General features: G+C 38.7%; 1 protein-coding gene across 1 annotated transcript; it reads right to left on the reverse strand.

Moving 5' to 3' along the window:
• Positions 1–8490: 8490 nt before the first annotated feature.
• LOC132063083 (root phototropism protein 2) lies at positions 8491–11419 on the reverse strand. The gene is made up of 5 exons (XM_059455514.1): positions 11260–11419; positions 11086–11155; positions 10523–10900; positions 9394–10119; positions 8491–9237 (listed from the first exon to the last, which is right to left on the reverse strand). Exons 1-5 carry the CDS (start codon positions 11322–11324, stop codon positions 8755–8757), a joined length of 1722 nt encoding a protein of 573 aa, XP_059311497.1. The 5' UTR covers positions 11325–11419; the 3' UTR covers positions 8491–8754.
• Positions 11420–16529: the final 5110 nt, after the last annotated feature.

Raw genomic sequence — 16529 nt, forward strand, 5'->3', positions numbered from 1 at the left:
ACCGTATACGCTGCCTTCGTTAGTCTATTCCTGTACGTAACAAAAAATTTTCCCGGGGTGTAAAAAACCAAAAACCCGAAATCTCAATGTGTAACATTCTCCCCCTTTTGGGAACATTGTTCAAATTCGTTGGGATTCTAAAAAATTTTGCCAAATTTTTCCCCCGGTTGGGCCTTTTACTCCCCAAACCCAAATATATTTTTGCAGGGGCTCTAAAACAAACCCTGGCCACCCGTCAAACTTTCACAGGGAAAAGGGGGCGCTCCCAGTCTCCTTTGGGGGGAAATAAATGGGGCCCCGAACTTATGTCTTCCGCTTTCCTTCATTTTCCTATTATTATTTGTTACCCCCCCAAAGAAGTTGGGGTCGTTTCCCCCAACCCCCTCTCGATGAACATCGGGGGGAAATATGGACGTTCATGGGGCGGGACAAAAAAAATGGTCCGCGTGGGAGTCGCGAATGCGAAGAAAAGGGGCACCGGGCCCCGGCCCCCGGCCAACATAAGAATGTAATAAAAACCTATATATGACATTTGGAGACCATATGGGGTGAATTGGTTCATATGGCACTTGATGAAAAGCCCTCGTTGCTGCAAGCTAAGTGGGACTCACACACCGGAGTTTTATAAAGGACATATGAAAATATATATGAGTAGTACATGGAAAGTTGAGCAAGTCCTAAGAAGGACCCTTAAGCCAAATATGGGCATAAGCCCTCCAAAAGAACGATTTAAAGAAACATTTTCGGATGATCTGACTTGGAGGGGCTAAAACTATATTATAAGTTTGGAATTTGGAAGAACAGAAAGAATGTAAGTTGTATATAATTGAAAGAGCTTTCCAATCATAGTTCGTGGTCCCTCACACAATATTGGGATCAAGAGTTATGACCTTTTTACTGAACGAAGGCACAGGCAGAAAAACTAAGCCAGCGCGAACGCGCCCAAAGGGGGCGCGAACACGCTGAAGGAATTTTAAGTCGGTCCAGGCAGAACCTGGACTACTATTTAAAGAGGATACCCCCTCATATTTTCGTCCAAAACACACCCAAACCTCCCCAAACCTTCCAGAATATTCTTCAACTTTCCATCACCAACTTTTTAGCCCGAAACCAGGTATAATTCCCAAATCTCGATCCAGACGGTGTATAGTTGCAACTACAAAATTGTGTATTAATGTGTTGTGGCTTAAGGTCAAGGTGAAGAAGTGAAGATACGGCAATATTATCGAGAGAAAGGTATGAATCTCCTACTATTAACGTTAATCTTGGTTTATTTACGGAGAAGGAGCTGTAAAATTGTTATAAAATGATTCTGTGGAGGAAATATGGGACGAACACCATATGGGATGTTTATGAAGTATTTTGGAGTTGGAAATATTATGTTTAATATTGGTATTGTTGTTGATTGTTGAATTGAGAATTCGGGCTAGGCATACAAACAGGGGAGATGTTGCCCGATTTTTGACAGAATATAGAATAGTTTGATTTGAAACTTGTAACAAGTGTACAATAAAGAGGCTAACGTTAGTGTAAACCCTTTTAAATGTATACTTGCAAGCTCGGATAAATAAGCGTAGCTAATAGGAGGTTGAACAGGTATGTTAAGGCTCGTCCCTTTCTTTCAAAGGCATGATTCCTATGTTACGATTTCATAAATGCTTCCATAACTTCTTTGTTTTCAAAAGTTAGAAGTCTATGATTCCAAGGCATGATTCCTTTCCCGATAAACCGTAAATGTTTTTCCAAAATGTCCGTATTTTTCCAAAACAGAGGTTTATGATTTTATAAGCTCTTATGACAACAAGGATGGACATGTTTTTATCATAATGATGATATAAAAGATGAGAATATTTTCCTACGATGATGATGATTCCGTGTTTAAAGGTCCAAGTTTACGATTTCAACGACGATATAAGAATGTTGAGCTATTTCTTGATTTCTCAATTTTATTCATGGATGATGACTATTTTTAAAGATTCCAAAGTATATGAATTGACGCCTTATGAGATTTATGATCCTATTCTATGTTTTCTCTTGATGTTATTCTTCATTGATAGTCTCACCTTATAATAATTGTTCCTTCAAGGTGAGACAAAGCGATGATGATTATTCCATAATATAATCGGAGGTTACCGACCTTACGTCACTCCGATAGATGCATGACTTTCCTTGGGCTCTCCTGCATGCTGCTTATATGATATATGTATATGATATATGTGTATGTAAATGGGAATATGGGGAAAAGGGAGTGGCACTATAGACGCATGGCCACCTGATCAGTTGGTGTAACTTATCATCCCCAGACGCGGAATGCCGGGACGCGGGACATATGTGGTTAAATGGATCGGGCCGACGTTCCTCGGCATATTTTCTGTATATATGAACAAAAAATATTTTTTATAGAAAGCTAAGCATGTATGGCATCCGCCCTAAGAGGCACTCACGTATAATGAGTTACTCTTTTATCTCACGATATGCTTATATTTCCATTCTGTTATTATTCATACTTTACATCCCTTACTATGTCACTATTCATGCCTTACATACTCGGTACATTATTCGTACTGATGTCCCTTCTTGTGGACGCTGCGTTTATACCCGCAGGACCAGGTAGTTAGTCAGACGATTCGCGGCGATAGGACACCCTCGGCGGCGGTCGATGCCGCACGCTCATTGGTCGGAGGCCACACACCCGTGGCATGCTATTCCGTTACGTACATATATAGGTGCGAGCGAGGGCCGTCCGTTATTTCTACGGTTTGTACTCATAGAGGTCCGAACGGTGATATGTAGTCGTGATATTATGCGCCCCTCGTCGGCGTGTATTTTGTTTTACGGTATATATGTGTGGCGGCCAAATCGGCTCACGGTGTTATTCTCAGTGTTTGTGTTTATGTTTATATGTATGCATTGGCCGTGAGTTCCCGGTACGGTGTCTTTTATATTGATTGCTCGGGAGACAGTATAGCACAGTTACAGATTGTACATGGGCCCGGGACGCCGTCGGTGAAGTAAATGCAAGCATAAGAGTGCTTGACGATAGTAATGGTCGGGTACTTGTCACGGCTCATCGGTTTGGGTCGTGACATGTATTTCTTTTACTTCCGCATTTTCTTATATTATTATCGTGAGACTTATGTTATTCTATCTTCTTCTGCTTTATTTATGTATTTATGATTATTAGGATAAGGGTTCGCTTACCAAGGTGGCAAAGGTAGGTGCCCTCACTACTTAATGAAAATGGGTCGTAACAAGTTGGGAAAGGTAGGTGCCCGCATTTCTATGATACATTGATATATGCATGGTTATGGTACTCATGACGATAAGTGAGAGAGTGTTACCTCCGAGGTCTTTACCGGAGAGCATAAAACAGAGACGAGTGTACGTTGCCCAAGGTTTCTTGCCGGGAACAATTAAGTGTCTGATGCCCAAGGTCTTTGCCGGGATCGTGAGAGTGTCTGATGCCCGAGGTCTTTGTCGAGATTGTAAGAGTGGTACATGGACTTCGCGGGTCCCCAATGGGTCATGATCGCCGAGACGTGGAGTTATTCCGTCAGGGACATGTTGTACAAAGGTGCATATGCATTGCATTCATCATACATACATTATTGCATTGCATTGTGCCTTTTTATTTCTGGTGATATGTTGTGATACAATTGTGATGTACTGGTTCGGATTGATTATACTGATATTGGCACAGTTGGGCTTAGATGTTATAACATAGGTGATGACTTGTTGTGAGATAATTGTGATGTACTGGTTCGGATTGATTATACTGAGACTTGGTACAGTTGGGCTTAGATGCTATAACATAGGTGATGACTTGTTGTGAGATGATTGTGATGTACTGGTTCCGATTGATTATACTGAGACTTGACACGGTTGGGTTTAGATGCTATAACATAGGTGATGACTTGTACTGTAGGTATGGATTCGTGTTGACCTGTACTTGTTGGTTTATGTGTTTATCTTGCTCTGTTGTCTTTATATACGTTAGCTAGTTTTAGTCGGCCTATAATCCCTACCAGTACTTGTTGTTTGTCTTGACCTGACACCTCTGTCGCATTCTTTCATGAAACGCAGTACCAGTGGGATCGACTTCTACTCCTCGTGGCTGATATTCGGGGATCGCTGATTCGAGTCTTTCAGGGTGAGCATGAGGACGTTCGCTGCTCGAAGACTCTTCCTTCTATTATGTCTTTATTTCCCGTTCTAAGACATGATTTTGATACTATTGATGTATTACTATTATTCAGACTTGTAGTATTTAGTTAGATGCTCTTGTATGACCAGACCGGATACTGGGTTGTATTTCTTTTACTTCCGCATTTTTTTATATTATTATCGTGAGACTTACGTTATTCTATTTTCTTCCGCTTTATTTTTGTATTTATGATTGTTGGGATAAGGTTTCGCTTATTGAGGTGGGAAAGGTAAGTGCCCTCACGACTTAGTGAAAATGGGTCGTGACAAGGTTAGATACTTACCCCCCTCGTTGAGACGAGAACAACGCCGTGAAAGTCACCTCAAACATACCTTTAGAACTCAAGATATACTCAAAATACGAAATGAATGCAGTCTGATTTTATTATACACAGCTATATCCGCAATAGCGGACCAGAAGTCCACCCCAGTGGACCAATGTCCGCTATAGCGCACACACCAGGTACAACAACAACTGTCCGCCATAAAATGACCATAACTTCCTCATATGAAGGAGAAATACGATGATTCTTTTTGCTATGGCTTTATAATTATGATACAAATCTAATGGTTCAATCAAAACATAAAATAAAGGTCATTTAATCAATATGGTACCCTTTATGGCCAAAGAACGACGGCGAAAACATCGAATATGAGTGCGACACAACCCGAATCCATCCGAAACTCTTCGGAATCTCGTCAAAACTTGTGAAAAAGTCCAAAATCATCATACAAACTTGTTGGAACTTTCAAAATATCGATACGGGGTCATCTTGACCCGATATGGACTGTGGTCAACTCTAACTCTTTAACTTAACTAGTTCCTCCATCAATGACTCAAATCACACCCAAACCTTTCGGGAACCAAACCAATGACTTCACTAAGTCATAAATCATGTTCCGGGCCTAATGGGCCCCATCAGAATTCGATTACAGGCATGTTTACCTAAAAGTCAACTATTGGTCAAAGGTTTTTCACTTTAAGACTAGATTCCACAAATCCTACAAGGACTCGCCCGATGACCTCAGGAATCGTGTCGCATATCCCCACGGGTCAAAATCATACTAACGGGACTCGAGGAAGGGTCAAAGGGGGTAAATGGGTCAAAAGTGCAATAATGATCAAACGGGTCGTTACAACTTAGTTTTAGCCGTTTGGGGGTTGACCGAGTTAAGGTGACCTTCGTTGGGAATTTTGAGGTCACGGATAGATTCGTAGCATGTTTTTACTTGTGTCTGCATGATTAGTTTGTATCCGGAAGGTCTTGGATGGATGTCGAAGTTTTGGGTGGATACTTGGTGAAATCAGAAATTTGTTGGTTTCTGGTGTCTCGACCCAGCAGAGGGTATTCACCCCTGCGGGTCTGCCCAAGCAGGACTTGGCCTGCAGGAACAAAAGGGTGACTCATTAAATAAAGTTCACCCCGGTGGATGAGTATCCATTGAGGCGGGATCGCAGAAGCGGGACTTTGTCTCCCCAAGGAAGATCGCTGAACCAAAAACTTTATTTTTATTTCCAACTTCGAATCATTAGTTCCATTCACCAAAAACCTAATTCTAAGGAGATTTGTGGGTGATTTATAAGGAACCATTGGTGGAACCATCTTGGGGTAAGTCCTTGTACCTTAATCGTGTAGCTAATCCTTCATTTATTAGTATCCATGGTAGTTTATGATTAATGAGGGTGATGGGTTATGGAAACCTAGGTTGTTGATAGGGGTGGCAAAACTAGCCCAAACCCATTTGACCCGCCCAAGCTTTAATGGGCTTGGGCTAAAGTGATTTTGAAGATGGGCTGATTTAAATTTCTTGAGTTGACCCATCACAAATTATCAGCCCAAACTGGCCCATCAAATGAGCCCAAATTGACCCATCAAATGTCCTCCATTCATAAGTTAAAAGCTACAAAACATGATTAACTTCTTTTTTAATTATTATTCAAATTTATTTTTGTAAATATTTTTATTTTTATTTTGAAAAAAATATTTTTATTTTGTTTTTTAATTTTTTTTATATTTTTTATTTCCTTATTTAAATTTTTTTAGTAGTAACTTTTTATTTTTAAGTTTTAAATTTTTTTGTCCTGAGGGTCTATGTTTATCCGTTTTTGTTTAACCTATTTTCGACCCACCCATATCCGACATACGTTTGCCACTCTTAGTTATGTACAAGACAACATTAAAAATATATAAATAAGACAAAGGAGTAAAAGAGAGGAATCTAACAAAATCAATATTCATTACGTCAATTAACATTTAATTTTCTTTAGATTTATTTTCAGAATAATTTCGAATATAATTTATGTACTAGGATAACTTATGAGGAAATATTTACAGTGAATATCTTTATTATTTTGAGTAAAAGCATACGTTTGAGTTTTTTTTCATATCCAAAAAGTATTTAAATTTGATTTTCAAAACATTGTTTATTTAGAAAAGCATGAGCGAGAAAATATTTACAATCAAAGAATATCGATATTTTTAATTTCTTAAAATGTTGAAAAGGTGGGTTAAGTTGGGCAGGTTGGGTTATGACCCTTCATTTAGCTTATCTTGGACATTCATCTTAGCAAACAAGCTTTAGCAAGGTTGAGGTTTGCCCATCTGGCTGTGTTCAACCCATCTTAACCCACCCAACTTTAGCCCAAATGGCCCATTTGCCACCCCTAGTTGTTGATCATTGAACCCTCTAATCTAATTGGATATTGTTGTTTTAATTGTTGAATTTCTATCATCTAAATTGTGGATTAATAGATTCTAGGTTTGAATCTCCTCGTTCTCTAATCAATTCATGAATTTAGGGTTCTTTCTAATTTGGGGGTTTTGGTATAATTGATGAAATTGGGGGACCACTTGTGGTTAGAATTCCATGAAATTAAGGTTAATGAATAATTGAGCTATGCGTAATGTGATTTCGGCTTTAATTTCCGATTTTACCTTCGTGTTTCGATAGGGGTATTTTGGGTATCTTGAGTACTTTTCCACCCGTCTCTTTTTCTGATTAGTTGACTTTGTTGTGGTCATTTACTTACTTAGCATTGATAGTATTAGACTTCGATCGTTTTGAGGCACTTTGAGAAGGGAAGGCTCGAGTGGAGTAGTACGTGGCTCATGTTCGGCATTTAAGGTAGGTTACGACTTACTTTAGTTAGACTTTGGTTAGTGAAACGTATGTATGCGTAGAGTTGAGTTATTGGCCATTGCATTGCATTGACATCCATCGCATTGCATTGCATATATCATCATCTCATTTTACATCTATTGATCGGACTTGTTGGTTGTACTTGTGTTGTGTTATTCTGTGGACTTAAGTGGATACTTTGTGTCTGTCTGCTTATCTTGATTGATTCTGTGCTTATATAAGTGAACTAATCTTAGTCGTTTTATGACGCGTACTCAAGACGTGTGTCATCTTACCACGTCGCACTTTTTCTGAGTGTAGATTGTGAGGCAGGACCTTCTTCCAGACCCTGATTCTAGCCTTGAGGCTATTGCTATCAGGATCCGAGGGTGAGCTACCTTCCTGCCATGCAGCCCTGGAGATTCCTTTCCTATTCGTCTATCATTACTCCTTTAGACATTTTCACTATATTTCAGACATTTGTATTATTCTAGACAGTGTTGGTTAGCGCTCTTGTATGGTGACTTCATTTTTTGGGGTTGTATTATGACTAGCATTTTCCGCACTTATTATTATCTATGGTATTGAATTAGACTTATTATTATTTGATCATGCTATTTAAGTCATTTGGTAATTGAATAAGTAATTAATTAAGGGGGTGGTTCGCCCACCGGGAGATTAGTGTGGGTGCCATCATGACGGTATTTGGGTCGTGACATTATTAGATTCGAAAACACTCAAAATTTATTTAGAGAAACTTTAATTTAGAAGTTTATCTAGAAGTTCAATATTTTCATTTCACAATTTATACCAAAAAAAGGATTAGTTCTCGAATTGCCCGAACCTACTACGTTTGCAGCTAATAATTGGGTTAATTTACGTTATATTCCAAGTTAAATACATCCAGCATTAAAAGAATTGCCGCCTCCTGTATTCCTCGTGTCTTATTGTAGCATGGCGATATGAACCACAATTTCTTTTTTGGCAATATTCAATGTTACAAAGCAGTGGATCTGTTTGACGGAAAGACTGTTCAAAAGACAAAAGTTACACATATTTTGTCTTTAATAACAGAAAAGAACGTCTTTTTTTTTTTTTTTTTTTTTTTTTTTTTTTTGGAATTTGTATTATATACATTTGATTTCAGTCCACAAAACAAGCAATTAGTTGAATGCAATAAAAAGGAGAAATCTCCTTGAATCCTTGATCACGTAGTATACATGAATATTAATTAACACAGTATTGAAATAACAATAGTTTCTACTTTAAGGCAACAGAAGAACACGAAGATATAAATGCAATCCTTTTCCTAAAGAGAGAACAATCAAACGACAGAATCAATCCTCTACACAAATTCAATCATAGTTTTCTTTCCCACACAACATAAACTAAATCCAAATATACGGTGAATATATAGATAAGATAATTAACTTAAGAAATGGAAAATCTTCTCCTCCTCGGCTTAGTAATATCTAAAGCGCCATCATCAATATTGGAAGTGTCCTTTGATCCATGCTTAAAGGGATTCAATTTCCCCAAAGTTTTGGACATAGAAGAGAAGAAAGTTGTCTTCCTCAAACTCCCTTTATTAGCTGAAGTACTAGTCGTTTTCTGTATATCTGCAATGTACATCTTCATCTTCAACAACTCTGTTCTTAGAACTTCGTTCTCCTTCACAAGCGAAACGTCGGCTTGTAACTGTTTCCTTGTTGCCATGGCTTCTGGCAAGTTATTGTTAGTATCATCTGCGCCGCTCCTTATCTTGAGTTGATCGAAGTAGAGAGCATGAAGGACTATTTGCACCGGCAAACGTTTGTTTTGAGAAGCATGCACTCTTGCTTCATACGATAGTTTCAGTGGATCCATCACACTGCACACTTTCTCTCTTTCTATTTCATCCAAATGTGGATGTGCCTGAAATTTAACCGCAAATCCTCATAGTTAGATCTATTTTGATTTAGTTAGGTCATTAAGTATATATAAGTTGTATGAACTGTAGTTTAGGTGATTTATAATGAGAAATTCCTGTTATGCTATCCGTTACATGAAAGTTAAGAAGGATTTTGTCACCTTCAAGTAGATATCGACGGCTCTGTAAAGATCATCATCAGCCTTTCTGGCTCCCTTAGGAACCAAAATAGCAATTCCATTGAATTTTGGTATACTTAGATCCCCAAAAGTAGCAATTTCACCAAGATAGGCGTCGACAGTCTTTGCAACTCTCTGCATCGCCGTGGAACAAACTTCTCCAAAATCACCACCATTAAACACCGCTACACTCTTCTCTTTCTCCATAAACCCAGAAATGATTCTCCTCACGCTCTCAAGATCAAATAGTCTTTCTCCATCATAAGTAAAAGACAAGACGAGCAGATCATCTACGGTCACATGTTCTAAAATTGCTGATATCCTTTTCTCCAATTCATTCTTGCAACTATTGGCTGCTCTTAAGAAAATAGCTGTACGCAGGAGGCAACACAGGAAATTGATTGGGAAAGCTGCTTTCTCGACAGGTAAGAGAGTGACAATTGACTCGAGTAGTTCCCGTTGATGCATTCTGATGTCGGAATCCTCTGGTTCGACTAATCTGGTGCCGTTTCCTGAGTGGTCACGTACAAGATCTCGAAGAGACCTCTCTGTGTATGTGATTATAGCACTTGCTATTGTTAACGCTTTTGCTCCACGACCTTTCATTGAAACCATGATTCTCTCGAAAAATGCTACGTTTAAGATGGTTAACTCTTCCGTCCACCAATTTGGTGGTGATCTGCTTGGAAAATTAGCCTCAACACATGCCTACAAAGATTAAAAAAAGATCCCAATATCTTTTAAATTTTCACTGGTCTGTTGAGATTTGCACTTCTTTTTTAAGATAGCATAAATTACTAGAATCATCTAACATTTTAAACTGTTAAATGAGTTAATCAAGTAATTCAACATGGTATAAAAATCGACAAAATATTCTAGATTCAAAAGAGAGTCATATCTATACAGCGTAATGTTCCAGCAAAGGCATGTTAATTGACTCCCCTAGTAAAAGGATAGCTCCTTAACTATTCTAAAGATACAAATCTTCCTCTTTTTTTTTTTTTTTTTTATTTATTTAATTTTTCATGTCTAATCAAACATCATCTAAAAATGAAAGGGATGTGTAACAAAAAGTTTTTCAGAAGATCATTAGAGTAGAGATCTGAAGTACCTTAGCGCTGGCGATGTCAACACATCTTTGAACGATCTTGAGGTCGTCTGCAAGGGGAAGAAGATTTTCACATGACTTTAACACGACAAGTGCACCAGAAAGGCTCGTCAAGGCAACTTGGATAAGGAAATCTTCCGTCCTACTAGCAAGATTGTTGTCGCAGTATTTATCAGTCATTTGAAGGTATTCAGAAGCACAACGAAGAGCAGCTACGTTATGAACTGTGATTTCAAAGTTTACTCCGTAGCAGAACTTAGCTGCCTTTTCGAAGATCTCAGGTCCTCCAGGAATATCGGACAAGTTTATCCTCGTTAGATCTGTTTCATTAATCTCAAGTATAAGTTTCCTTATGTAGTTGCTCTTTGCTACTAGCATGAACTGACATGACAAAACAATTATACACATATCAGGAAAACAAGAAAAGAGAACTTCAATACAGATTTAGGATGGATTCTATGAGTTCAACTGAGACAATTGTTTCCACTCAAAACCACGTACTAGGTCCTGAATTTGCATCTAATTCTAAATAAGGTAAGCAGATAATAAGTTATTAACGTACGTACCTTGTGAAGATTAAAGTTTGCTTCACCTACTTCAACAATAACATCAGTTGGAATTTCTTGAGAAAAAACCCTGTAACATGGAATATAACGTTAACACACAAACACACATTTGAAAACATGGGGGAAAAAGAAAAAAGATAAATGATGGTGTGTTTGGGAGGACAGGGATAGTACCATTGGCCAGTTCTTTCCATGGCAAGAGAGAGTCTATTGGTATTCTTGATAGGATGAGCAGCCATGTGAGAGAAGCTTCAATGTTTAGTGCATAGAGGGAAAGCTTTATAAGATAATAAAACTAGGGATCTATTAGAGGATATATAGAGAGAGAGAGAACTTGATGCCGCTTTTTCATCCAGCTTCTTTGTAATTTTAAGTGGTATCTACTCTGCCTTTTCGGATAACAACTACTACTATTACTAGTAATTAATCTTAGTAAAAGCTATCACGTTTTCGATCTCTAAATTTGAAAGTAAGAACTTGATTCCATTGTCCATTCTGCCCCCGATTCCCATAACAACAAATATCCAGCAGCTTATCTTTTCAGCTTTCCGCTTTTACTGTCGCTTCTTGTTCCGTTCGATCTTGACTTGTTTCTTGGATCTTTTTCCAGAGTTCGTTTTCATTAAGTGCATCAAATAAAACGAGAACATTATCAAATCATCTATAATAAAATTAAAATTCCATAAATTTCGTCATTGTTAAAATGGAATAATATCATGATCGGCTTTTTAGATACAGCATTCGATGCTTTTCATTAAACATTCGCTCAAAAAGACCCTGTGATGAGTTAGTCTAGCATTATTGTGGAAGTAGCTCCAATCATTCACAGTAGTTCGACTTGTACAACAATATGGTATGCATGTAGATTATATTTATCTTAGTTGCTCGTTTACTTCAAGCTTGTACATCTGTATACGGGTGAAATCGAGGTCAAAGCTACCCTCGATCTCCTGTTATGTTATGTAAGGATTTGGACCGTTATATGGGATTGAACGGTTTCCAAGCGGGGGTCCCGTAGTTGATACCTCAACATGGTCGAGGGCAAATATCGACATTGATTCAACCGATACCGGAGGTGGTCGAGTAAATCGAGTATCGATCATGACCGAGTATAGCCCGAACAGACTAAGAGTACCGAGATGGAATAAGAAGCAGTTGAGTAGATAAGCATGGGGCCGTAATATCCGCCACCGACCGGATATTTCGGCACCTTTTTAGGTCGGTTACTCAACTGATAAACGTGTTGCTATCTAGAATTGTAAACAGGGTAGGACTCCTTTACTATATAAAGAGGAGCACCACCTCATTTTTCAGTCTCCATTCTTTTAGGCACAAGCAAACTCTAAACAATTATATTCCAATTCTGAGCTATTGTTCTACATTTTCTTTAAGTGTTCATCAATATTTTACACGATTCGAGCCCGGTTCTAACAACCCGAGCTCGGTTCTGTTACTCTTTATCAGGGACAAGGTTCTTTATTTCTTCGGTTTGATCATTGACTTATTTCCATATCATTATTTGTTGTTATTTCATCATACGTATTAAATTAAATCACGTATCCTTCGCACCGCGTATAAATTCAATCGTTACTTGCTTTAAGGGTAAACAGTTTGGCGCCCACTGTGGGGCCTAGGATAATAGTGGCGGTTTAATATGATTTTTGATAACACATGATATTTTACACTTGTTCTTTGAAGTTTGATTTCAGGTCTATCCAACACGTCAGACTCTCACTCTGTCCATTTTCATGCTGAATCGAGCCACCTCGAGGAAAACGACAATGGGGTACCTAACAATAACGTGCCCCCAGTCGATCCTAATGGAGCCGACCCTCACTCTCAAAACGCTGTTAATACTGATCGGTCATCAATGCGGGATGCACCTATAGATGTGGATAATGGAGCCACGTTACAACAACTCATGAACCAGTTGGAAATCGCTATGGCACAATTGCAAGCCCAACAAGCGATTATAGCACAACTGCAAAATCAAAATCTTGCACCCAATGCTGCTCAATCTGAACAGACCGAGGAAACTGCCCCATGGGAGGAAAGGCACGTTGCTGGGAATAATGGGAACGAACCCGGACAAAATGCCGAGCTGATGAGAATGCTCGAAGAACTAATGAAACGAGTAGAGTCCGGGGAGAAGAAGATAGAGGCAAATGACAAGAAGCTGGAGAACTATAACGTGAGGGTCAATCAAATTCTTGGAGCGCCCCCGATATTGAAAGGACCGGACTCGAAGAAGTTCGTTCAAATGCCTTTCCCACGGAGTGCTGCACCAAAGTCGATCCAAAAGAGGTTTCGCATGTCCGATATCCCAAAGTACAACGGGACCACTGACCCAAACGAGCATGTGACCGCGTACACATGTGTTATTAAAGGCAACGACCTTGAAGCGGACGAGAGGGAGTCGGTGCTACTTAAAATGTTCGGGGAAACCCTGTCGAAGGGATCAATGGTATGGTATCATAATTTACCCGAGTATTCTATTGACTCGTTTGCTGTGCTTGTAGATGCCTTTGTCAAAGCTCATGCAGGAGCCATTAAGGTTAAAACGAGGAAGTCGAACTTGTTCAACGTCAAACAGCGAGATGATGAAACCTTCCGTGAGTTTGTGGCTTGATTTCAAATGGATTGTATGGATCTACCACCGGCTCGAAACGATTGGGCCGTTCAAGCTTTTACTCAGGGGCTCAACCCAAGAAGCTCGATCACATCTCTGGAATTGAAGCAAAATTTGGTAGAGTATCCAGCAATCGCTTGGGCCGATGTACACAACAGATATCAATCGAAGATCAGGGTCGAGGACGATCAAATTTTGAGGACTGCATCGGGATCGTGGCGTTCCAGTAAAGGGAACGATCTGTCACGACCCGACTACGGGCCATGACGGCATCCGGGCTAACCACCGAACACCGCTTCATTCCGTTATATATGTATATATATATATATATATATATATATATATATATATATATATATATATATATATATATATAACACACACATATATATATATATATATATATATACACACACCATATATATATATATATATATATATATATATATATATATATATATATATATATATATATATATATATATATATATATATATACACACACACACATATACATATACATGAAGACTGTGAGACCATACCACCCACACCGCGTATCTACGAGCCTCTACTAGAGTACGAGACATATGGACGGGACAGGACCCCGTCGCGCCCAATCATGAATATATACATATATGTACCAAAAGAATAATCAATGGCACCTCCGAAAAATGGAGTGCTCTCGAATCAGCTACTAGCTCCTATGGATCTGCACCGTCTCCCTGCCTAACTGTGGGCATGAACACAGCGTCCAAAGAAAACGGACGTCAGTACGAACATTGTACTGAGTATGTAAGGCAGGAATGAAGTAAATATAATAAGGAAATCATAAGTCATAAGATAAGGATACCACCTGTGTACTCTTTTGGGTATGGATACATTCCATATACATACATCATACATAAGCATATCATGTGTATTATCATAGCGTATACCTTAACATATCACATACACATCATCATTGTTACATGTACATTACCATCGTCAACCCGCGTCCGGGTAATCATCATATGCCGCCCACTAGTGGTGTCATGCCCGGCCCTCTAGGCTCGGTGTAAACATAGCAGCCCGCCTTAGCGGTGACATGCCCAGCCTTCTAGGCACGGTGTAATCGTATGCAGCCCGCCTTCGCGGTGACATGCCCGGCCATTTAGGCGCGGTGGAATCATATCATCGTACATATCATATTCTTTATCATTATTATTCATTTCATAGACATATCATGGCCTTATCATAACTTAGCATCATCATACATATCCCATCAAAACATACATTAAAACTTGAAAACAACTATAGCCTTATCGGGGTGACATAAGGTCGTAATCCCCGACTACGTTATGGAGTAATCATCGTCGTTATATCTCACCTTGAAGGGACTACATTTAAGGTGAGTGTACATGAGGGAAAACATCAATGGATCGTAATCAACATCACTAACTCATAGATACATCATATCGTAATCTCTAGAATCTTTCGGCTTGAACTTAGCATTTTCATCATCGTACTCTTAGCACATTTCTTATCTCGTATGACTATTCATGAGCGTAGGCTCTTAGTCTTTCGGAATATAGGAAATTTCATGAAGAAGGAGGAAAATCATGCATAGGATTCATGCCTTAGGAAGAAAGGTTGAGCCTTACATACCTTTGTCATTTAACTATTCTATCGCTTGCTCGTTCTCCTTTAACGCACTCGTTTATACCTTCAAGGGAATTCGTATCGACATTAGGTAAACAATCATAAGAACGTACTTACTAAAGCTACAGAAAATTGGGCAGCATTTCCTTTGTTTATACTACTTTCTGCCATGTTCCATATCAACTCCCAACATTCATAACAACAATCATAATATCACTAAGAACAATCGTCATTTATTTACATTATTCGCATTTCACAATTTCACTCCAATTCTCCATAATCATGACCAAAGTCCATTATTGCGTTCTTTTTCATACAATACTTATTCCATGTTCTAAATGTCATTTATAACGTATTTATAATCTCAACATATCCATTTTCATGATTCAACCCAACTACTACTCAACAATGTTACTATTCACACATTTATGACCTCTTTTCTATATTCTTCTACAATCCAAGTGTTTCAACCTATCAATACTTCAAAAAACATGGGAATATCATGAAACTTACCTTAGATGATGGAGGAACAAGCCTTGAATGGTAATACACCTCTTGCACCAAAACCCTATTTCTTCTCTCTTGGGATTCCTTGATTTGAATGGCTTTTAATGGGTTTCGTACACTTGATTCTCTTCAATTCTTGTTGTTGATCTTTGATTTCCTTTGTTTTCTTGTGATTGAAGTGTAGGAAATGTTCTAGAGTTTTCTTGAGTTGTGGAGATGGAAAATGAAATGAATATGGAATGAGAGAAAGGTCCCTTATATAATTTAAGTTCAGGCCCGATCGGAATATACGAACCAACATACGGTCCGTATAATTTTCACTGACCGTATGTTTGGACCGTATATTTGGTCCAATGAAGCATACCATTCTGGGCTGAATCTACGACTGGACATACGGTCCGTAGATTTTATACGGCCAGTATGTCTGGCCGTATGTTTGCCTAGTTTTTCGAGACTTGTTCTCGTCGACTCGTTTGATCTCCGATCCTTATGGAACCTTCTTAACACTTGTTTAACACCTCAATACCAATCTAAGGGACATTATAACTTTTCTCCAAATCATTATTAAGACATCATTAACTCGATACGCGTAACTTGCTCGACACACGACTTATAACTCGCTTTCCTTAACAACTTTCTTTCCTTAACTCGAATGTCTTTGGAAATCTTA

The sequence above is a fragment of the Lycium ferocissimum genome, chromosome 7 (genome assembly GCF_029784015.1).
Source record: "Lycium ferocissimum isolate CSIRO_LF1 chromosome 7, AGI_CSIRO_Lferr_CH_V1, whole genome shotgun sequence".
Taxonomy (NCBI): domain Eukaryota; kingdom Viridiplantae; phylum Streptophyta; class Magnoliopsida; order Solanales; family Solanaceae; genus Lycium; species Lycium ferocissimum.

Bases quoted from the DNA above. Each gene is read 5' to 3' on its own strand.
- LOC132063083 (XM_059455514.1), bottom strand. From the start codon at position 11,324: ATGGCTGCTCATCCTATCAAGAATACCAATAGACTCTCTCTTGCCATG. The intron at 11,156-11,259 runs GTACTATCCCTG...TCCATGTTACAG, and splicing joins ATGGAAAGAACTGGCCAATG to GGTTTTTTCTCAAGAAATTC. The intron at 10,901-11,085 runs GTACGTACGTTA...TTGTCATGTCAG, and splicing joins CAAACTTTAATCTTCACAAG to TTCATGCTAGTAGCAAAGAG.